This window comes from Aureobasidium namibiae, assembly GCF_000721765.1.
Source record: "Aureobasidium namibiae CBS 147.97 unplaced genomic scaffold scaffold_1, whole genome shotgun sequence".
Lineage (NCBI taxonomy): Eukaryota > Fungi > Ascomycota > Dothideomycetes > Dothideales > Saccotheciaceae > Aureobasidium > Aureobasidium namibiae.
The window spans coordinates 835,078-857,949 of record NW_013581208.1 but is presented as its reverse complement, the minus strand read 5'-3'; the positions used below and the strand labels follow the sequence as shown (position 1 = coordinate 857,949).

The window sequence follows — 22,872 nt, the reverse complement described above, 5'->3', positions numbered from 1 at the left end:
GCGATATCTAGAATATAAGAGTATTCGCGTAAGGATATCTATTATTCATAGACCCCTCCAAGTGACCCCACATTCCCGAAAGGAGTAAGGCGCACCTTTGTCCCGAAAAGGACCAAGAAAAACAAGCATGTGATGTGACGCTCCAGACCCGACGAAGCAGCAGAGAGGGAAAGGACCCTTGGTGGAAAGCACACGAAAAAGACCCAAAGTCGAAACAGAACTGGGCTCCCCCCTTCTTCTTTGAAACATCAAGGCAGCCACAACAATAGCTTCGTTCCTACCACCGTCTTCTCCTCGCTTTTTGTTTCTGTTAGAAGCCAACAGTCATTCCATCTCCAGATACACAGATACACCGCAATCATGTCGGCACACCAGAGAAGACCTAGCATGGTATGTCATAGGAGGGCGACCCCGGCCACACCACCGCAAGCAGTGACATGGACGAATCAGTCGCTTTTGCAAAAAGAGCAGACATGACTGACACGTCCACCTCTTCTAGGCAGAGAACCTCACACCAGAGCAAATTCAGGAGCTCAAGGAGGTCTTCAACGTTTTCGTAAGTTCTTTCCCTTTACAACAGAAGAAACCACGAAAATTGCATGAGAGTTGCACACTAACGATAGCTCTCTTGTTTCTCGACAGGACAAGGATGGAAACGGCAACATCACAGTCGACGAACTGGGCGAAGTCATGCGCTCCCTCGGCCAAGAGCCCTCCCAAACCGAACTCGAAGACATCCTCAATGAAATCGACAAGGACGGCTCTGGCTCCATTGAATTCGACGAGTTTCTCTCAATGATGGGCCGCAAGGTCCAGCAAGCAGACAGCGAGTCTGAATTGAGAGCGGCATTCGCCGTCTTCGACAGAGATGGCAGCGGCACCATTTCTGCAGAGGAGCTGAGAAATGTTATGAAGAGCATTGGTGAAAACTTGTCTGATTCGGAGATTGATGAGATGATCAAGGAGGCGGATGCTAATGGAGATGGCAACATTGATTGTGAGTTTACTCGAGTTGACAGCGAACAAGGCAACAGCTAATGCGAGTCCGCAGACGACGAGTTTGTCAAGATCATGAGTGTTTAAGGATCGTCAGGCTCAACAGTATGCTTGACGTCTTTTCTTTTTCTTCTAGAAGGCCAATTCGTGCAGGTTACGGTTTAGCCCAGGAGCTCAAGGATACATGAATCTACTACGAGAATATCACGGAAAACAGGCAGGATGGAGGGTTTTGAGTATGGATCTATGTAACAGACGGGATCTAATTACCACCGGCGAGTGTGGAAACCATCACGTACATCACACAAGACTCCAAACCCAGGTGTCGTGTGACATGACTTTGAAAAAACGAACGATGCAAGAATTGAGGGCAAAAATATCATATGGTATACAGTTATTCTGCGTGGCTATCGTATACACTAAGGAGTTTCTCTCGACCTGGTGTGTGTGATACTTTTTCTAGGCATATGCCCTTGACTCCGGGGGGATGCTGAATTGAGTCGAGCTGTTGATATGCTCTGACAGTGCTGGGGTGCTGGGGTGTTGGGCGATTGATTTATCGGTCCTTCTTGGGGACGCTGTCGGGAGCGCCAGAGACCTGGTCACCAAGACGGTTGTACTCGGTGGAGAGACCCTGAGCCTGCTTCTTGAGAGTTTCAATGTCACGGTCCTTGGCAGCGAGCTCCTTCTTCAGGCGGCCGACCTCGCCAATGCTGCTGGCCTCGTTGAGCTTGGCGTCCTTAGGTCCATCGGTACCCTTCATCTGTCTGTTCTCAAGCTCGAGACGGAGCACCTCAAGGATCATACCGTAGGTGCGGTTGAGGATCAGAGAGAGGAAGAGGGTGAAGCCGCAGAGGTACATGTTGCGTTGCGAGTAGAACTTGCGGGCCTGGATCTCCATGCGTTCGATACCGCCAACGGCAGCAGTGCTGAGTGAAGAGGTTAGCAAATTGCACTCGATGCCGAAAGAGAGGGCAGGGAAGCTTACCCGCCGCCAGTGTTGTTCTTGTTGGCTGTAGCAAGCTCGAGCTGGACGCGGTAGACGCGGTTGACGCTGTCAACAAACAGGATCAGGATGAAGACGAAGGTGATCTAGTGGTCTTGTGAGCATTGGAGCTAGAGACGAGTTGGAGGTCATGGGCCACTGGACCGAGACGCGGACGGAACGTGGGCCAGAGAAGATGGGATATGTACCTTTATCCAATACTGCAGCTTTGCTATGACGGGACTCTCGGAGATGAAAGTCAGGAGCTTGCGCTTCCAGCTGAAAGGCATGGGCACAATCAGGGACATGAAGACGACCATCTCGAAGACGAGAAGGGCGAAGACAAGACTGTAGTAGAGCGTCATGGTGGGCAATGGGTGGTGTGTGGTTTGGGATGAGTGTAGGAAGGGGAGGAGGGGAACAGGAGAAGGTGGATGTCTCTATTTCTACAGGACGTCGTCCGCGCAAAACCGGCCGGGAGCTGCGAAGCCAACACGTACGAAACAAACCCGCATACGTCACAGAGAGCTCCGTCACTACGAAGCTGGGGCCACCGGTCCTTCCGACACGGTTGCAAGTTGCAACACGGTTGCGCTGCTTGCTCGAGCGAGCCGAGGAGGTGCCGCTCCACCATCATCCGTGCACGATAAGAAGCTTATCGTCCATCGGTCGAAAAAGTGTCGCCGCTGCAAAAGAGACAGCACCAGTCCAGACAATCATTCGCTCTCGCAAACATGGCAGACAACACCGACAAGTCGCTCAACGGCGCAGGCACCACAGCACCTGCTCAGCCCACTGTCAACCCTCTCAATCCCTCCGAGCCCTTGAAGCGTCCAGCCCCCGGCGACTCGATCGAACCTGCCAACCCCCAGACCGAAATCCTTCCCTTCGACTCGGCCACCACACGTGCCGAGAAGGTCGAGCGCAATGGCGACGGGCAACCCTCTAAGAGAGTCAAGCTGGAGCAGGACCCTGTCTTGGGTGCCGTGGACCCCAAGCCGAGAACCAAGGGCGTCGCACCCATCAAGAAGGAGTACCTGATTCACAATCCCCAGCCTGCTGCAAGACCCGAGCAAGTCTCAGAAGAGAACCCCGACGACGCCGCCGAAGGAAGCAAGCACGAATCGCAACAGCAGTCCAAGGACAAGAAGCAGAAGAACCGCGGCCAGAACAAGGCTAGGACTTTTGGCAGCTCGCGCGATGCTCTCCAGCTGTGCAAGACTCGCGTTCACAACAACGAGTTCTCACCCACAGAGTGTCCCTTCGGCGACAAGTGCAGAATGGAACACAACCTCCGCAAGTACCTGGCTGAAGGCAAGCGCGATGACTTGACTACTTTCGGCACAAAGTGCCCAATTTTCGAGGTCAAGGGGAAGTGCAATGCAGGTTGGAAGTGCCGCTTCGCTGGCTCTCACTCTACCGAGAGGGAGACCGCTGATGGTCGCAAGGAACTGGTTCTTCTGGACAATGACAAGGCCTCGAGCGACGGTGCTCAAGCAGAAGAAGAGGAGGGTGTGGGAGTGGTCAACGTTGTCTCGATGGGAGCCAAAATCGAACTCAGAAAGAAGAAGACCGGTATGCCCAAGTCCGAGGCCTACGTGGCCTGGCTGGAAAAGCGCCAGACCGAAATGAACAAATACTACGCAGCAAACAAGCCGGAAGAGGAACAAACAGCACCCGCCGAAACCATGTCGCTTGAAGAGCGTCGCGCCCAATTCACAGAAGCACCTGTGCGTGCCTCCGAGAAGCGTAGGATCTACTACGGCCCAGAGACACCGGTCCTAGCCCCATTGACCACACAAGGAAACCTTCCCTTCAGACGTTTGTGCGTTGGTCTCGGTGCTCAGGTCACATGGTCCGAGATGGCCATGGGCCTGCCCCTGATCCAAGGTGAGAAGGGCGAATGGGCTCTGGCCAAGGCCCACGAGTCCGAAATCACGCCTCCCAAGTACACTCCCAAGTCTATTGTTGCTGGCTACGACAACTCAAAGGATCTCAAGTTTGGTGTCCAGATTGCAGGAAACAAGCCATGGAACGTCCTCAAGACCACCGAGATCCTTACCGCCCTCTGCCCCAGCATCCGTGCCATCGATTTGAACTGTGGATGTCCCATTGATCTGGTGTACAGACAGGGCGCTGGCTCTGCGCTCATGGACTCGCCTGGCAAGCTGGAGAAGATTCTGCGTGGTATGAACGCTGTCTCTGGCGAAGTCCCCATCACCGTCAAGATCCGTATGGGCACCAAGGACAACCACCCCACTGCTGACAGGCTTGTCCAACGTCTCGTCCTTGGAGGTGAGGAAGCCATGGCAGCTGGTGACGGGTCATGCGGTGTTGCTGCTATCACTCTGCATGGCCGAAGCCGTCAACAAAGATACACTCGCCAAGCCAACTGGGAGTACATTGCTGAATGCTCGGCCTTGGTCAACAGATTGAAGCAAAAGCAAGCAGAGGTGACAGACACTATCCGAGAGGCAGACGCTCGTGACATGACCGCTTCAAACAATTCCCTACCGTACTTCTGTGGTAACGGTGACGTTTACTCTCACGTTGACTACTTTGATGCTGTCAACAACGCCAATGTGGACTCGGCCATGATCGGTCGCGGTGCATTGATCAAGCCCTGGATCTTTGAGGAAATCCAGACTGGGCAGTATCTGGACAAGAGCGCTTCGGAGAGACTGCAATACATTGAACAATTCACACGTTTCGGTCTGGAGAACTGGGGCTCTGACGAGATTGGTGTGGGCATCACACGTCGCTTCCTTCTCGAGTGGTTAAGTTTTAGTTGCAGATACGTGCCCATTGGCCTGCTCGAACACTTGCCGCCGCACATGAACGACAGACCCCCTGCTTTCCGCGGCAGAGACGAGTTGGAGACGTTGCTTAGCAGCGCCAACTACAAGGACTGGATCAAGATTAGTGAAATGTTCTTGGGACCGGCACACAAGGACTTCAATTTCCAGCCCAAGCACAAGAGTAACAGCTACGAGATTGAGGCTGAAGGTTGAATGCCTTGAGGATATCGCTTTGGGACTACGGATCGTACACGACGTAGATAAGGGGTAGATGATTGCTGCAGATGGGAAACCACGGTTCTGAGATATGTACAAGAACGAGATCATTTCGCTCGGGCCATCACCCTGTAGCACATTTCACAACAGCCTACAAGATGTTCACATCATGATCAACGAATAGACCTCAATTCTATACACGTCTAGACGACTATGGATGATAAAAGGTGAATCCAATATAGTCTTGTAATATTCAAAATCTAGGCTTGCTCGACAACGGGACTGGCGGAGCATCGGCCTGCAGCTCTCGTTTTTTCGGTGGTGGAGGAGGTGGCTTCTTCCCAGCAGCAGCATTTGGGGTGAAAGACGAAGCGGCCGAAGCAACAGTACCAGCGTGTTGAGTAGCGAGATTCATGGCTGTAGGTGAGGCAGCGACCCGCGAGAAGCCTGACTGCAGAGCCTGTGCCTGCTGTGGAGAGGCACCGGATGCAGAAGCAAAGGTACCGGCATGCTGGACCGCTTGTTTCTGAACAGCAGGTGATGAAGCAATGTTCGCAGCGTGGTTTCGGACAGTGGGCGAGGAAGCCAGTCCTGCGAGACGAGATTGAACCTGTGGGTTGCTTGCTTGACGTGAAACCATGTTTCCGAAGCGTGAGGACACTGCATTCGAGGATTGTGATGGTTGGTCATTCGTGGAGTTGGAGGATGACATTCTGGAGAAGCGCGATTGTAACTCGTTCATCTGAGATGGTTGCGAGGGAGCAGGGGCTGGTGGAGTCCTGGAACCAATGTCGAAGCCTGGCACACTGACACCAGCACGAGCAAGTCGATTCATGGCGCCTTGATCTGGAGCAGATACGTGGACAGGTGCGTGGACGGCTTCCGAGTAGGCAGGAGGAGGTGGGGGAGTGTTTAGATCGGGATTCGAGTTCTGTCGCGGAGGGAGTCTCGGTGGTAATGCGGGTTGTTGGCGAGGTGCGGCAGTAGGAGGGGTGGGAGTTGAGCGAGGAGGAGGCAGGGGAGCGCGAGCGGCGGGAGATGGAGCGATCTGACGTGGAGGAGGTCTGGGTTGCGAGGAGAGAGAGGCAGGAGAGGAAGTGTCGACACGCCGCACAGGAGGCTTGGGCAGATTGGCAGTTGACAGGCCAGTTGTGTCTACGCGGTAAGGTCCCGGTGGTGGGCGAGAAGCTTCCTCTTCTTCTTGCTCTGCTTGTTGTTGAGCGTACTGCTGCTGCTGGATCATTTCCTTGGGCAGAGGAGCACCCAGCCCACGTGTGGCCGCTGTGGTTGCAGGATTGCTAGAGTAGCTAGATGTGGTGGAAAGAGCGCTTGAGGAGCCACTGGCTGCTGCTTGGCCATGGTAGTGTACGTGTTTCGGTGGAGGTGCGAACGAGGCAGCTGTGTTGTGGTTAGCACAAAGGCGATACCTGCTGGCCCCTCTCGAATCGCTCACGGTCTCTCAAGGCAGTCAAAGGCTGCGATACATGATTTTCCCTTGCCTCTATGCGTTCTCTCTCGCTCTTACTCGTGCTCCCTGGGATCCTGTCGTTGATGCGGCCGGGGATTTTGTCGTTGATCTTGGAGCGCCATCCGCTGCCTCCTCCACTGCTGCTGCTGCTACCGCCGCTATCCTTGCCACCACCCGGATGCCAGCCCCCTTTGGCGATATTGCGCAGGCCTGACATGTTGTTTTGTGTGAGCTGGTTTGTTGCAAGTCAAGTTTGTTCAAAGTCCGCTCGACTCCATCTCTCACCATCGCATGCCCCGCTTACGTCAAGCCCTCGCCCGCTTCCGCATGTTTCCCCTATGCTGTTTCTATCATGCATTATACAACACAGTACACAGTCAGCGAGAAATGGCTTTCCAAACACTCTTGTCATATGCAATTCGTCAGCGGGGATATCTCTAATCGACAATGCCAACTCCAGGACGCCGCTCTGCCTTGCTGGCTTTCTCCAAGCCCATCAACCTCTAGCTAACCACACTCATCTTCCTCATTGTCGGTGACTCTGCACTCAGATCCACGCGCTTCCACATGCCAACGTGCATGATGTTTTCCTCCTCCCACGTGCCCATGCTCTCGTCCTTGACAAAGCCAAACAATGCCCAGTACTTCTCCAAGTGTGCCTGTGCGTGTACCAGCACAAGACCTCTCCATACGTCTTCGACTTCGGCTCCACCTCCGAGCTCAAGCTTGCGTTGCTCGGCTGCTGCAGGCGACACGGGCGGGAGGATCTTGTCCACGTTTCCAGATGCCCATGTGAGGGCCGCGTCGATGAGAAGACGAGCGAGTCCGAGTCCTTGAGTAGAAATGTCAGTATGGCTCTTCAGCTGAGGATCGATGCCATCACCTCGGAATGGTTGTAGAACGGACAAGCGACCGAGCTTGATGTATGCCTCTTTCCCGTCGTGCATCTCAGTCTTGCTCAGTCCGCTTTGCATGTCCTGCGGCAGGCCTTCGTGATTGTCGATTTTGTGACTGGAGCCAGGCTCGGGATGAGGAGGATGAGGTGGCGGCACCAGTCTGATTGTTCCGACCGGCAACCTCACGGCGGTACTGCCCTTGCGACCACTCTTCTCAGCAGAGGTTGCAGAGTCCTTGTCGACGCCGTCCATGGCAGCGTTGCCGTCGCTGCTGCTCGTACCGACAGAGGCGTAGGCAACCCAGTGAAAGCTGCGTGCATCGTCAATGTCGACCTCGTTCTCCAGGGCAATGTTTTGCTCTTTGACAAAGACGTCTTCGCGAACACTCATGGCATCGCGGAAGGTCTCTGGCACGTCTTGCGGCTGCGTCGTGTGCAGTGCGGCAGAGTCATAGTTGGCCAGAGCCAGACCGGGAGGAGGTAGGAAAGAGATGAACTGCGACATGGCTGACGTTCTACTCGTCGACCATCCAAAGGAGAAATTTTGTGTTGATCCAAGTGAAGCTGTATGCAAGAGACTGATGGTGGGGCTCTCGCGCTTGATGTCTTCGAGAGCTGTTTCTTTGTTGATGGAGGTGGTGCTGGTGCAAGTGGTCAAGAGTGGTTGAATGCAAAAGACGGACAAGAACAGCGCCTCAACAGAACAATCTTCTCATTATCACTTTGACTTGCCAAGCTAACCATGTCAATAGCGACTTTGTAACGATCAGAAGGCCACACCGCCGCACTGATCGACGACACGGCGGCTTGCAACTCCTGCGGGAATGACGCGTGCCTGCATCAACATCCGTGCGCAAGCTTGTCTACCATCCAACTTGCATCGAGGCTCAAGCTGCACTTTGTCGTGTCAATCATCGAATTTGGCTGGCTTCAGCAAATAATATGCCCGAGAGAAACGCCAGTCACTCTCTCCTGGCCCTTGGTTAGCTCCTTGCATGATGGCTGCTATCACATCGACCCCTTCTACACAACCCGATGCCCTGCCCTAGGCTTCTGGCCATAAAATGCTCGTCAAACGTCCGTGGAACCGTCATGTGTAGGTTGATCATTACTATTTCGATAATCATTCTATCTAAAACCCTTTGTCGTCAGTCAGACATCATCTAGTCCTCACATTCCCACTCATCGCCATCACCCGCTGTGCCATTGTAAGGTGCTGCGAATCCGAGTGAGGCTTCACCTCCAACCATTGAGAAGACCATGAACTGCGATTTCAAGAAGATATCTCCGAGAATGCTGAAGCTAAGTCCCGTGTTCTGCTGCAGACCACCGAAACACGTCGTGTATGAGATCTGTGCGTAGTTCATGTAGCTACCGGGCTGTATCTTTTGTTAGCTAATCTCCCCAAGTCGAGCAAGAAGATGACACTTACCACAGTGAACTTGTTGCCTCCAACGATCAGATTGAGATCAGGCAATGCAGAACTGCAAGGGAACGTGTAGCCACCTTGGCTGTTGTCATATCCGGACCCAGTGACTTGAGCCCAGTACGCAGTAACACTGCTCGAAGGCAGGTACATGAGCGAAGTACCGGTGTCGGCAATGGCAGTGAACGATGAGCTGACTGTCGACGAGGAACCGATTTGATATCCATCGGCAGTGAACTGCCAGAACCCGCTGGCACTGTTCACATCGACGTAGGTAATCTTGCCCGAGTACTTCGAGGAATCGATGTAGCCGAAGTCGTACGAACCAGGAGCTCCCTTCTTAAGATTGGCTGTCCAGAGAGGCATTGCAAGCGAGCTCTTGACGGTATCGAAGAAAGTCCTTTGTTGACTAGGTGAGACGGTGTTGATGTTGCTGAACGACAGACCGACCAGACCGTCGTTGTTGACATCCGCCAGGAACGAACTCGAGACCGATGTGGCTGCTTCCACGGCTTGTGATGTCGCCGTCACGGCTCCGATAATGACCTTGTCTGCATAGACCTTGCCACTTGCGCTGGAGCCGTCACCATACTTGATTGCCCAAGTGTTTCCGACCAGAAGCTGTGATGATGAACTCTTGGTGGGGTCGTATATTGAGTGTCCGCTTTGCTGTGAACTGGGCTGTAATGTCGAATACACCCAAAGGTCCGCACTGCCGCTGTCGAAGTTCAAGTTCAAAATCTGTCCGCCAACAGATACTTGACACAGATAGGACATGTCATACTGTTCTCAAAATCAGTAACTATACCAAATCAAGCGATCAGGGCTTACTTACATGTTGTGGAGTTGCTTGTACAGTTCCTGCCTGAATGGCTGCACCAGCGACTTTGAGCTGGGTTGGAGGCGAGCCAGAGAATTTGGCATATGTCCTTAGCATCGATAATGCAGGAGCCTGCAATTCTTGCCGCTTCGCCTCCACCTGCTGGACAGTAAAGGTCTTTTTGCCTTTGATGTCTGCAATGGAAACAACCCTTTTGCTCATGACATCGACCGGCGATGCCAAAGCTGAGCTGATGAGCGATGCCACCAGGGCAAAGTGTGAATTGAAATGCATCCTGTGAGTATGGTATGGACACGAGTGAGAAGGTTGGGGCTCTTTGCTCGTGGACGAGAAGTTGCTTGCCTGGAGACAGCCTCCGGCGTCCGGATGGACAGATGCTTTATAACACCCAGACGCAATGCAAATGTTCCATGGCTTGCGTTGACAGTGCCTGGCTGACCAACGGGCACGACTCAACCGCTGTTGCCAATCGGTCTTGACTGCGCCGTTGGCATTCTGGAGGTGCCGTATCTCACAGTCAGATGGCCATTCTGGGCTACTGGAAGTCTCTGATTTGATTCCGAGACCACCCAGTTAGGTCTGAACCGACCAAATTATCCAAAGCATCTGGGCACTCGAACGTAATGATCCATGTGTTGACCCAAAGCCATGTTCACGTTTGAGCTATTGCCCATGCCGTTGCAGTTGCCGGCCGTTCTGAACGGTTGCCCCCCTTGGAATCCGAGATTTCCTCTCTTCTGTAAGGGCAATTCATCAATGATATTGGGTTGGATAGTTTATTGAAGGTCGGAGAGTACGTACGTCTATTTTTCAAGCAACAGATTGATTTTGCATGTGGTGTCGGCAATCCGGCTTTCTACTGTGCTCTGCGTGCAGTTGCTCAAAACCGTGAGACCCGACGGTAACGCTCTACGAAATCGATTTGGACCAGCAAACAAGTCTTTGAGCGATGCTGCGACAAAATCCCGATCAAACCAATACCTCGCTCAATTCTCGCTACCTGCGATTGATGACGACCCTACCGAGGCGGGATTGGACCATGGCATGTTCTTCGCTCTATCCTTGGCAGCGTCTTGATATATTTGCATTTCGCTTCGAACGCGACTGCGAGCCAAGTACAAATAACAATGAGAACATTGTACAAGTCACAACCTCCGTTGCTAGCGAGAGTCTTCCTGAGACACATCAAGCGTCCAGCCTCCGGAGGCGGGCAACGCCCAGAGTTGATAATCGGCAATGCGACAATCGATAATTTCGATTAGATCCGCTGGACGTACGGAGCCATGGATGCTGAGAATTTAAAAGTACTCCAACATGCATACATGTTGACAAACACCATACTAGCATCCTATATCGTCGTCCCTTTATCTCCTCCTGCTAGTAAAACCTTGGCGGTGGCTCATGCTCACAGTGCGAGCTCCGCTGCCTATTCTGGTCGCTTTAGTGTGTTAGATATAGTGTGCAGCATGAGGAAGGGTTGTTTGAATAGTTTGTGGGATGCGTTGCACGGATGGATCGCTGTTTCGCGAGCAGAATGCACTCGGTTACTCCGTTACATGGATTCTAGATGCGATCGACACGTGTAAATCGTTCGGCACGTGCGGGTGAGACACCATGGGAGGAACGGTTGCTAGAACATGGCTAAGGAACACATGGGTACTGTATGTTGGTAATCTATAACTCAAAAACTTTGGTGCATTGTGCTCATAGATTCATTGGCATCTCGGTACAGAAGAGACCATGCTCGTCTGGTCGATCCTCGAATTTAGTCGAGGCATCGTCTTAATAATCGGGACGAAGCACCATTTCTTGAAGCGACTTTAGATGGTGCTGCCGTGACAGCCAGCTCGCTGAGAGTGTCAGGATCAGAGTTCCTTTTTCAAAAAGTGCTCTGCTCTGTGCTCGGTTTCGTAGTCGCTGTGGACATACGCTCTCTCGACGTCAGGCAGATTCTCGAGCTTGTTTTGCAGATCCTCTGCAATATCATGGGTCTCTTTGAGCGTCATTCCTGGCTGGAGAACGATGTCGACTTCCACAGTGATTCTAGGACCGGAGTACCAAGCTCTTACGGTGTCCAGACTGACGATATCCGGACTGTGTGTCATGGATATATACGTGATCCACTGCAGAATGTGGGTAGGAGCGGTGACTCCAATCAGAAGCTGGAACTCTGAGTAAGCGGTGCGAAGCCACAGGAAAGCAACTAGACACGAGAGTGCAATTGCTCCAGCGGGATCGATTTGCCAAGCGAGCTTGCTACCTCCTACGGATGTCAAGACACCGAACCTGACGAGTGAGGTCAGCAGATTGTTATTGGGTCCGAGAATTACAAAACATACCCGTTGATGAAAAGATCATTTCTGTGATCTGTAGATTGTCAGCACAAGTCAAAAGCCGGATACCCTCAGAACACAGTGGGCGTGTAGGCGTCCCCTCAGTCTCTGAGGAAACAGACTGTGCTATCGCACTGCAAAGAACGATCTGATGGCGTGCATTGACGTACCTTCCCACAAGATGCGGACCGAGGAATACTTGTTTCTCAAAGACCAACAATACATGAACAGCACCAGCTTCGTAGCAAAGGCAACGCACACAGCAAGAACAGCCGGAAGGTGGAAAGTTTTTGTCTCGGCATCAGACCCTCGAACCAGTTCCATGATAGAAAGGACGATCAGAATAAACGAGACACTGCACATGAGAAAGCAGAAACAGATGTTTCCTGCAGTCTCAATGCGCGCCTTTCCGGCAGGGAACTTGCGGGGGTCAACTCGGTTGACAGCTCGGTTACACAGAAGTAAAGTAGCGTTGGCTAACGGGTCAAAGACAGCATCAGCGGTTGTGGTGAACAGGGAGAGAGAGCCTGAAGAGACCGCGCCGTACATCTGAAGGCCAGCCAAGACCACGTTCGCGGCGAAGGAGCCGTAGACAGCAATCTTGTACTGTAGATTGTCGGCACCAGCTTCTTCTTTGGCTTCTCTTCTGTGGTCATCGACGGGTTTCAACATTCTTTCAATGGCCTCGTTCTGACCCTCGTAGAAGCCGCGGACTTTGCGCAGCTGGACAGCATCCTTTGTCTGAGCAATAGGGGCGCAGAAGCGATCCTTGGCACCCTGTCGTCTCCTAGACGTGTTTGCCTGCATGGCGTCCAGCTGTGTAGCGCTCTTGATGCGGCTTGACAGATCGAGCGGGTCATTGTCCGACGTGTAATTCGGGAGAGGTTGGCCCTCTACATCTTCAGCTCCACTGGCGTTGCGAGTATATGCGGGGCGTGAGACGGGGTCATGGGACTCGTTAACCTCGTACGAGGTGCTATTACTAGCTCCGGGCTTGGTCTGCGGCAGGGGCAGAACAGGAAGCACTCCTGCTGGAAGTTGAGTAGTCCGAGTCGAGAGCTCAGGGTGCGTGTGAAATGGACTGGGTCGAAGAGAGATGGCCCGGTGGAGGTCAGGATCCGAACCGTGATGTGACATGATCAATATAGCACTCGCCTCTCTACACGATAGAGGTGGTATGCGTCTGAAACGGAAAGGCAATTAAGCGAGGAGCAGTTTGCGATGCCAGAAGCGACTCGAGCGGTGCCAGAAGCAGATGGGGAATCGGACGGCGGTTTGCAAAGACGATAGATAAGATACGGTTGCCTGTGAGCAGGCGAGAGCTACACACACCTACGTACTGCTACCACCACCAAGTACCTTGATGCACCGCCACACAAGGGTGCATCATACGCTGCATCTCCCGCCGAGCGCCAAGTTTTTGATTCCAACGTCCAAATTGCGAGTTGCACGTCTCCACTTCACATTGTGCTGATGCAGGAGATATGCTTTGACGACTTCGAGAAAGGACACACCAAGAGGCAAACATCCGTGCAGAATCCCGGTGCAAATCTGTAGTTAACACCTCGATCGGTTTTCCTTGCGAAAGGGTCCTTATCCGCCGAAATAAACAACAGCATGGCACAGACTAGCAACTGACATGGCGTGAGGACGGTCAGCGCCTCCTGCTTCTTCTTGGCTCTAATTTGAGTGACGCACATATTGGACGGCAAAGGGAGTCCGAGATCGATTTGTGCGACCGAGCGGCCAACAACATTGTCTCGTGTCGCGAGCGTTACGATACAGCAGCTGTTTGGGAATCAGATATACGATGGCACGCTCTCTCAGATCAGAACCTCGGAGTGAACAAGCGAGGGCTATAGGGTTTGGTCTCGTCAATGTTCGAGGTATACTGCCGACGAGCTCCAGAAAGCCATCGGCAGGCGCTTTAAGGACAGATGAAACACGTTGGCAGGAACAGTGGCTTGGTGCCAATCAGGCCCAATAACCGTTAGCCGCCTAGTGCCAAAAGGCGTCTCCATGCGGAGCCATAAGGAGGCCAATCTGGATTTGGTGTTTATGTAGGCGGACCTCGATCATTTTCTTTCCGCGACAACCATTGCTGTCTTTTATTGTTCCACTCGCCAGAATCCCGTTCGTCGTGGCTTCTTTCCATTCACTCACAAGCACACTCCTTTCTTGCTGGCACGCCCCGCCAACCTGACGCTCGTTTGCACCCTGCTCGTCCCTGCGCCTACCAAAACATCCCAAAGCTTGCTGCATTCCAGAACCCCCTGTTATTCCCTGGACACACAGCACGACAAAGACACCAATTCCACTCTGCCCATTGAGGACTGCGACAAACAGGCGACCACGTTCACTCTTTTGTCTCCTTTTGTGCCCCCATAAAGGCATGTTATAATAGTCATTGTTGGCCTATTGTTCGGCCTCGCATTATTCAACGACGACCCCAATCTTCTTGACATCTGCGAGTGATCATAACTGCTTGAAACGCCTCTCCAACTCCAACATCAACCTTGTCAGCTACTGCCACATCGAATCGGATATTTGAATTCTCAAAAAGCCACATCAACACCACAAAGCCGGTTCTTTGTATCTACTCTCCGGATTTGATCGAAACGACACCACCAACTTTTTCATTGTTCTTCGACACAGGCTTGTTCCTGCACTGCGCCGGTCGCCATGCATTCTCACCACTCACACTCACACCTCCAGTCTGCCTTTGGTCGCGCCGCGGACATGGTTGTCGCCCCAAGAGGGCTCACTACTGAGCTCAACGCACTCGCTAACGCTACTGTACAAGAACTATCACCCTACGCTCATGGATTGAAGGGTGTTGACCAGACTGCGAATTATCTCTTTGCTGCAGTTCTCTGCATATCTCTCGGCGGACTATGTGTGTTGACATTGTTGTTCCGATGGGCCACCATGGGAAATGCACACATGCGGCACCTACTCACCATGAGCAATCCGGACAGACAAGTGTACTGGGCTCAAAATCATACCTCGCTTTGGCCCAAGATCAAAAAGCACTTGCTATACGCCCCGTTAGGTCGCAATCGCCACAACAAGGAGATCCAACTTTCCTCCGCAATCAGTATTGGAACCCTCCCATCGCGTTTCCACACCCTACTTCTCACAGTCTACCTTTTCTCAAACATCGCCTACTGTCTGGTTTTGCGTTGGGGCGCCGAGGACCGTGGTGCTGTTATTGCTGAACTCCGCGGTCGCAGCGGTGAGCTCGCTGCACTCAATATCATCCCTACCATGCTCTTCGCTATGCGCAACAACCCTCTGATTCCCCTGCTCAGAGTTTCATACGACACATTCAACCTTCTCCATCGATGGTGCGCCAGAGTTTGCGCCATCGAGAGCATTGTTCACACCATTTGCTACCTGGTCAACGTCATCGACTCTGTTGGCTACGATGGGCTCAAGAACAACCTGACCACTCCAAGCTATGCATGGGGCATGGTTGGTACCTGTGCATTTACCATGATCATCATTCAAGCATTCTCGCCTCTACGCCATGCCTTCTACGAGACATTCCTCAATCTCCACCGCTTCCTGGTCATGCTGGGTCTGATCGGTGTCTATGTGCATCTCGAAAAGCACGACCTTCCTCAGACGCCCTACATCAAGTTCGTTATCATCCTCTGGGGACTGGAATGGCTCTCGCGCTTTGTGCGTGTGGCCTACTTCAACTTCAGCCTGAAGTCTGGAATGTCAAGAGCACATATCGAAGCGCTTCCTGGAGAGGCTTGCCGCGTCACTTTCGAGCTTGCCAGGTCTTGGAACTACATTCCTGGATCGCATGTCCATGTCTATTTTCCCACGGTCGGTCTGTGGTCATCACACCCCTTCTCTGTCGCTTGGGCAGAAACAAAACCTAGAAGTGCACCGCTCGAGATCGAAATGGAGAAATTACCCTCGTGGAATATGCCCAAGCATCAATCTGTCATATCACACTATAAGACGCAAATAGCCGACAGCGAAGGGCCGGAAGTCACGCACGTCAGTCTGATCATCCGCGCCAGGTCGGGCATGACCCGCCAGCTGTACGAGAGGGCATGCGCCTCGCCAAATGGCATAATCACACTACCTGGCGTCATGGAAGGCCCGTACGGTGGTCACGAGAAGTTGGCGTCTTACGGCACCGCAGTCTTGTTCGCCGGAGGTGTTGGCATCACGCATTGTGTGGGTTATGTGCATCGTCTTTTGACACAATACTCACAAGGGACGTGCTCGACACGGCGAATCCTCCTCGTTTGGTCGGTGCCTACTACCGAAGCGCTCGAATGGGCACGACCATGGATGGACCAGATTCTCAAGATGGAGGGTCGCAAGGAGGTGCTTCGCGTGCAGCTCTTTGTCACCAAGCCCCGAAACCAGAACGAAGTCAACAGCCGAACAGGGACCGTGCAAATGTTCCCTGGACGCTGCAACCCGTCGACGGTTTTGGAGAAGGAGGTGGCAGAACAAGTGGGAGCGATGGGTGTTGTGGTTTGCGGGCCTGGAGCATTCGCAGACAGCGTTCGCGCGGCAGTGCGCAAGAAGGTCGACGTTGGCAATATCACGTTCCACGAGGAGGCTTTCACGTATTAAGGCGACAGACGCACACTTTTTTTAATTTCTTGTTCGATACCTTTAGCTCTTAGCGCGTTGATGATGAGCATTCGTGGAGTGCATGTTATAGCGGTACATAGACAGCGGTGTGTTTTGAAGCACAGATGCATAATTGGTAACCAATATCAGTCAAAGCTCAGAAAGATGCAATAGCAGGTGACTCGTGCGTGTGACGATGCAATAATAGGTCGCAGAGTCGGTAGTTGGATCGAGCAGCAGCAAAACAGGATGGCATGGATGGATGCATCATGGTTCCTGGCGCCTGCCAAGGAAAAGGCGGCAGGCGCAAGGCCATGGCCCATCACCCACATGGTTTCATCGTGTCTCGAAGCACACGAGTACAGCATTGCACATTCGATATTCTCAAGAACAACAGGCCAGCAGTCTTCCCACGGTATTGCTACGCACCCTACATCACCCAGCGCTCCGTGACCCTGGCGCCGCACGACTAGACCCAGCGAAGTCCGCCTCCACTCCATGCCGCCGCCATGGCCGAGGAAGAGCTGCAGGCCAAACTGCGCGAACTGGACCATGAGCTAGAGGAAGGCGACATCACAAAAAAAGGGTGCGCTTGCTTGGTTGCTGCACCAGTCGGGCCTCGCGAGACTGACACGCGACAGATACGAAAAGCGCCGGACGCTTCTGCTGTCGCAGTTCTACGGCCATGGAGACTTGGACGCGCTATCGTCGGCCGGCCACTCGCGTGCTGCTTCGCTGGCCGCCATCTCTGCTGGCCCTTATGCCACCGACGACAGCTTCAGCAATGCCCCGACTGCAGTCGAACGCACCGCCTCCCACTTCCAGGGCCGCTCCACACCTGCGAGCACATACGGCTCCGACTATGCCTTTAACCCGGACCCTCAGTACAACCACCTGCTTGCCCGCCAATCCCACCAGCAGTCGTCGCCCGATGTTCAGAGCCGCCTGAGCACCATGCTGGACTCGCAGCAAGGCTTCTTCGACGACTTCGCCGGCCAACAGATCCAAGACCAGCCCCGTGAAGAGAGCTATGGTGGTCCCCAGCGTTACTCGACCGGCGAAGCCTTCTCGCCCACAGCCAACATCCCTCCTCCATTGATGCATTCCACCGACATGGAATCAGCCGCTCCCATACATCAGCTGCCCCTTGAACCAAGAGAGGTGCCCTTCGCTGTCTTCGATCCCCACAACAAGACCGTCCCCATGTCCAACTTTGACAACATCGGTGCTGTCCTCCGTCATCGTGCTAGATCCAATGGCCGCCAGCCCGCATACTGGGTCCTCGACTCCAAGGGTAAAGAGACGGCTTCGATCACCTGGGAGAAGCTAGCAAGCAGGGCCGAGAAGGTCGCACAAGTCATTCGTGATAAAAGCAATCTGTACCGCGGGGACCGTGTCGCCCTGGTCTATCGTGACACCGAGGTCATAGACTTTGCCGTCGCTCTCATGGGTTGTTTCATCGCTGGCGTTGTCGCTGTGCCCATCAACAACGTCGACGATTACCAAAAGCTCGGCCTTCTCCTCACTACCACTCAAGCACATCTTGCTTTGACCACGGACAACAACCTCAAGGCTTTCCATCGCGACATCAGTCAACAGCGGCTGAAATGGCCCTCGGGTGTCGAATGGTGGAAGACCAACGAGTTCGGCAGTTATCATCCAAAGAAGAAGGATGACACACCACCTTTGCAGGTTCCGGATCTAGCCTACATAGAATTCTCTCGAGCTCCTACTGGTGATTTGCGCGGTGTCGTCCTGAGCCACCGTACCATCATGCACCAGATGGCTTGTGTCAGCGCCATTGTGTCTACCGTTCCTACCAGTATCCCTGACTCTGGGTTCCGAGCACCGCCTGGAACAAAAGCTGAAACCATCTTGTCTTATCTCGATCCTAGAGAAGGTGTTGGCTTAATCCTTGGTGTACTGTTCGGCGTGTATGGTGGTCATACAACCGTCTGGCTTGAAGCCAAGACTGTCGACACGCCCGGCATGTATGCCCATCTGATCACAAAGTATCGGACCACTATTATGGTTGCCGATTACCCAGGCTTAAAGCGCACTGCGTATAATTACCAGCAAGATCCAATGGCCACGAGGAATTTCAAAAAGAATGCCGAGCCCAATTTCTCAACAGTCAAGATTTGCCTGATCGACACAATCACCGTGGACAGCGAATTTCACGAAATTCTGGCAGATCGATGGTTCAGACCCATGCGCAATCCTCGTGCCAGAGAGTTGGTTGCCCCAATGCTTTGCTTGCCTGAACACGGAGGCATGATTGTATCTGTCAGAGATTGGCTAGGTGGTGAAGAGAGGATGGGATGTCCCCTGAGTATCGACGAAGCCGAGCACGATATCGAGGACGATGGGTCTGCGAACCAAGCAAACAACTATTCCAGTCTACTTGGGAGTGTCGGAGGTATCATGGCCAAAAAGGGGCAGAAAAACAGTCGGAATGAGTTGAGTGAGGTCTTGCTCGACAAAGAAGCATTGAAGACGAACGAGATCGTTGTTCTTGCTATGGGTGAAGACGCCAGAAAGAGAGCCAATGAACCTGGAACCGTAAGAGCAGGCGCTTTTGGTTACCCCATCCCGGATGCGACACTTGCATTGGTTGATCCCGAGACTGGATTGCTTTGCTCGCCTTACACGATTGGTGAAATTTGGGTGGATTCTCCATCCCTTTCCGGAGGCTTCTGGGCTCTCCCACGGCACACTGAGAGTATCTTCCACGCCAGGCCCTACCGTTTTGTCGAGGGCAGTCCTACACCAGTCTTGGTAGAACCCGAGTTCCTGCGTACGGGCCTTCTTGGATGTGTTATTGAAGGCAAGGTGTACGTCCTCGGCCTCTACGAGGATCGCATAAGACAGCGGGTAGAGTGGGTCGAGAATGGCGTTTCAGAGCATGAGCACCGCTACTTCTTTGTTCAGCATCTGGTCACAAGCATCATGAAGACCGTGCCGAAGATTTTTGACTGTTCTGCATTTGATGCGCATGTCAACGGTGAATATCTTCCGTTTGTGCTTTTGGAGTCCCAGGCCGCCTCCACGGCTCCCACCACCGCAGGTGGACCACCAAGGCAACTAGACATCCCTTTCTTGGACTCGCTTACTGAGCGTGTCATGGAGGTGCTCTACCAGGAACACCACCTGCGAGTATACTGCGTGATGTTGACGGCTCCAAACACCCTGCCACGAGTTGTCAAGAACGGCAGAAGGGACATCGGAAACATGTTATGTCGAAAAGACTTTGACAACGGAGCTCTGCAATGTGTGTACGTCAAGTTTGGTGTCGAAAGGGCTGTTCAGAACTTACCATTGGGCGATGATCCTGCCGGTGGTATTTGGTCACCTCTGGCCTCGCAAGCAAGACAAGATCTCTTGATGTTGCAAGACAAGCAATATTCCGGTGTAGATCACCGGGAAGTGGTGATTGATGACCGCACATCGACGCCCCTGAACCAGTTTTCTAACATTCACGATTTGATGCAGTGGCGCGTTTCGCGTCAGGCTGAAGAATTGGCTTACTGTACCATTGATGGTCGTGGCCGAGAAGGCAAAGGTGTCAACTGGAAGAAGTTCGACCTCAAGGTTGCAGGTGTTGCCACCTACCTGAAGAATAAGGTCAAGGTCCAGGCTGGTGACCACTTACTGCTCATGTACACCCACTCTGAGGACTTCGTCTACGCCATACACGCTTGTTTCTGTCTGGGCGTGGTTGCCGTACCAATGGCTCCTATTGATTCTAACAGACTTCATGAGGATGCGCCAGCTTTGCTCCACGTCATCGCCGACTTTCGGATCAAGGCTCTTATCGTTAACGCCGATGTTGATTCGCTCTTGAGACAGAAAGCTGTTTCGCAGCACCTAAAGCAGTCAGCATTGATTCTCAAAGTTAACCTTCCCAACATTTACAACACCTCGAAGCCACCCAAACAGTCCCATGGCTGTCGTGACCTAGGACTTACCATGCGACCAGCATGGGTAGCTCAAGGATTCCCTGCTCTCATTTGGACTTACTGGACGCCGGACCAGCGTAGAATTGCCGTTCAGCTCGGCCACGACACCATCATGGCATTGTGCAAGGTTCAGAAGGAAACTTGTCAGATGACGTCTACGCGTCCAGTCCTGGGATGTGTGAGATCCACCATGGGTATCGGTTTCTTGCATACCTGCTTGATGGGTATATTCTTGGCCGCTCCCACGTACTTGGTTTCGCCTGTCGATTTTGCTGCAAATCCTAGCATCCTGTTCCAGATATTATCACGCTACAAGATCAAGGACACATACGCCACATCGCAAATGCTCGATCATGCCATGGCTCACAATGCCGGAAAATCTACCTCTCTCCTTGAGCTGAAGAATCTTATGATTGCCACAGATCAGAGACCGCGCGCTGACGTCTACTCCAAAGTTCGCGTGGCGTTCTCACAATCGGCGCTTGATAGGACTGCTATCAACACCATATATAGTCATGTGCTGAACCCCATGGTTGCGAGCCGTAGCTACATGTGCATAGAGCCCATCGAGCTTTATCTCGACACCAACGCACTCCGACGAGGATTGGTGGCTCCCGTCGATCCTGATACGGAGCCCTTTGCTCTGCTGGTACAGGATTCAGGCATGGTTCCTGTCAGTACACAAATCAGCATTGTCAATCCAGAAACAAACCGTTTGTGTTTGGCAGGCGAGTATGGTGAGATTTGGGTACAGAGTGAAGCTTCTGCGTACTCCTTCTACGGCTCGAAAGACGCATTCGATGCCGAACGTTTCAATGGTCGCACAGTCGATGGTGATCCTGGCGTGAGGTACATGCGAACTGGAGACCTCGGTTTCTTGCACAGCGTCAGCAGGCCTATTGGCCCTGGTGGCAATATGGTTGAGATGCAGGTGCTGTTCGTCCTCGGTGGAATTGGCGAGACTTTCGAGGTTAACGGCCTCCAACACTTCCCAATGGATGTTGAAGCTAGTGTAGAGAGGTGTCACCGGGCTTTGGTATCTGGCGGATGGTAAGTGGTTTTGATTGCTTCCCACACAACATGCTAACTTTCAACAGCGCAATCTTCCAGGCCGGCTCACTTCTTGTCCTGATTGCCGAATCTCGCACTCGAGCCTTCCTCGCGTCGATAGTGCCGATGATAGTAAACACGGTACTTAACGAACATCAGCTTGTCCTCGATATCGTCGCGTTCGTTCAGAAGGGCGATTTCCCGCGATCACGACTCGGTGAGAAGCAACGAGGCAAGATTTTGGCCAGCTGGGTTTCACGCAAGATGCGCACGATAGCCCAGTTCAGCATCCGCGATCCTGACGCCGAGGGAAGCGTGGGCACAGCGGTGCCGAATGAAGCTGTGACTGGCAGGCGTGAGAGCGTACAGTCGGGCATTGCAGGCGCTGGCGCCTACAGAGGAGGACCCGGCAGCATCAACCGCGCTCCCGGCACAGCAGGCAGCTCGTTGCGTCATGTGGAGAGTATCTCACAGTTACCGCTGGCCGAGGAACCACATGCGCACGACTCAATGCCATCATCCATGCCGCAACCGCTCTACATGGAAGAGCTGCCGCGGCCATCGGCAGAGTTCCTACACAACAACAACGACCACACGCCTACCAACGAGCGGCCCCACGAACTCACACTGAACACCACACTCGATTATTCTCCCGTGGAAGGCAATATGATTTACGGTTTCTCGGACGAGCAGGACTTTGCGGGCATGGCGCCTGAGCAACATCAACCACCGCCTCGATCAGACTTTAGAGGCAGTTACGGCGGATCGCCTCACTCACCTGAGGACATGCCGATGCAAACAGGCGGATTAAGAGTTGCCAACCGCACGAGTATCGACAGCGATGACGATTGGTCACAGGATGCCCTGAGGCATTTGAATCTGAACGCGAGGTAAACGGAATCTGGGTAAATTAGCATTGCGCCCATCATCTGTTGATCTTTTGTTCGACTCCTCAGCATGGTTGGATACCACAAAGAGAGGAGTTGTCGTGCTCAGCATACCTCGGAAAAGTATACATGACGGGAAACATGGCAAACTAAGTGTGCATAACATATAGATATCAGTCTCATCATTTGCATTGTTCGGTAAACAACAGCTCCTTCTCCCCTTGCGTGTCTTCTCACACGCTCCTTCCGACTCATGATGTTTGGCTCAAAGACGGTGAGTAGCCAAACGGTAAAGTGATAAAGCGGAATAACTCAAGATGCAACTTTTATTTTGAATTCTGTAGACAGCCAAATGGACAGCCCGGGATATTTGGGGGGGAAATAAGTAGAGGAAGATAGACATCACACGTAAG

General features: G+C 52.9%; 9 protein-coding genes across 9 annotated transcripts; 4 read left to right on the top strand and 5 right to left on the bottom strand.

The window, feature by feature from the left end:
- Window positions 1-360: 360 nt before the first annotated feature.
- M436DRAFT_35400 (calmodulin-like protein) lies at window positions 361-1,083 on the top strand (the record flags this gene model as incomplete). The annotated part of the gene is made up of 4 exons (XM_013576215.1): window positions 361-390; window positions 500-556; window positions 643-997; window positions 1,052-1,083. 4 exons carry the CDS (start codon window positions 361-363, stop codon window positions 1,081-1,083), a joined length of 474 nt encoding a protein of 157 aa, XP_013431669.1.
- Window positions 1,084-1,552: 469 nt separating this feature from the next.
- Window positions 1,553-2,346, bottom strand: M436DRAFT_59599 (endoplasmic reticulum protein-like protein; the record flags this gene model as incomplete). The annotated part of the gene is made up of 3 exons (XM_013576606.1): window positions 1,553-1,925; window positions 1,985-2,088; window positions 2,191-2,346. The coding sequence occupies 3 exons, from the start codon at window positions 2,344-2,346 to the stop codon at window positions 1,553-1,555; spliced, it is 633 nt and encodes a 210-aa protein (XP_013432060.1).
- A 369-nt stretch (window positions 2,347-2,715) lies between these two features.
- On the top strand, window positions 2,716-4,992 carry M436DRAFT_34947 (tRNA-dihydrouridine(47) synthase [NAD(P)(+)]; the record flags this gene model as incomplete). Its single annotated transcript, XM_013576131.1, has 1 exon — window positions 2,716-4,992. One exon carries the CDS (start codon window positions 2,716-2,718, stop codon window positions 4,990-4,992), a length of 2,277 nt encoding a protein of 758 aa, XP_013431585.1.
- Window positions 4,993-5,248: 256 nt separating this feature from the next.
- On the bottom strand, window positions 5,249-6,680 carry M436DRAFT_36310 (uncharacterized protein; the record flags this gene model as incomplete). Its single annotated transcript, XM_013576368.1, has 2 exons — window positions 5,249-6,393; window positions 6,449-6,680. 2 exons carry the CDS (start codon window positions 6,678-6,680, stop codon window positions 5,249-5,251), a joined length of 1,377 nt encoding a protein of 458 aa, XP_013431822.1.
- A 286-nt stretch (window positions 6,681-6,966) lies between these two features.
- On the bottom strand, window positions 6,967-7,863 carry M436DRAFT_68810 (uncharacterized protein; the record flags this gene model as incomplete). Its single annotated transcript, XM_013576768.1, has 2 exons — window positions 6,967-7,295; window positions 7,347-7,863. The coding sequence occupies 2 exons, from the start codon at window positions 7,861-7,863 to the stop codon at window positions 6,967-6,969; spliced, it is 846 nt and encodes a 281-aa protein (XP_013432222.1).
- Window positions 7,864-8,521: 658 nt separating this feature from the next.
- Window positions 8,522-10,910, bottom strand: M436DRAFT_68809 (aspartyl protease; the record flags this gene model as incomplete). The annotated part of the gene is made up of 4 exons (XM_013576767.1): window positions 8,522-8,737; window positions 8,791-9,567; window positions 9,620-9,713; window positions 10,903-10,910. 4 exons carry the CDS (start codon window positions 10,908-10,910, stop codon window positions 8,522-8,524), a joined length of 1,095 nt encoding a protein of 364 aa, XP_013432221.1.
- Window positions 10,911-11,490: 580 nt separating this feature from the next.
- Window positions 11,491-13,095, bottom strand: M436DRAFT_36362 (cation diffusion facilitator 1; the record flags this gene model as incomplete). Its single annotated transcript, XM_013576374.1, has 3 exons — window positions 11,491-11,911; window positions 11,965-11,992; window positions 12,129-13,095. The coding sequence occupies 3 exons, from the start codon at window positions 13,093-13,095 to the stop codon at window positions 11,491-11,493; spliced, it is 1,416 nt and encodes a 471-aa protein (XP_013431828.1).
- A 1,602-nt stretch (window positions 13,096-14,697) lies between these two features.
- On the top strand, window positions 14,698-16,563 carry M436DRAFT_35629 (putative FRE ferric reductase-like transmembrane component; the record flags this gene model as incomplete). Its single annotated transcript, XM_013576250.1, has 1 exon — window positions 14,698-16,563. The coding sequence occupies one exon, from the start codon at window positions 14,698-14,700 to the stop codon at window positions 16,561-16,563; it is 1,866 nt and encodes a 621-aa protein (XP_013431704.1).
- A 509-nt stretch (window positions 16,564-17,072) lies between these two features.
- Window positions 17,073-22,466, top strand: M436DRAFT_59594 (AMP-binding protein; the record flags this gene model as incomplete). Its single annotated transcript, XM_013576605.1, has 3 exons — window positions 17,073-17,149; window positions 17,205-21,572; window positions 21,620-22,466. 3 exons carry the CDS (start codon window positions 17,073-17,075, stop codon window positions 22,464-22,466), a joined length of 5,292 nt encoding a protein of 1,763 aa, XP_013432059.1.
- Window positions 22,467-22,872: the final 406 nt, after the last annotated feature.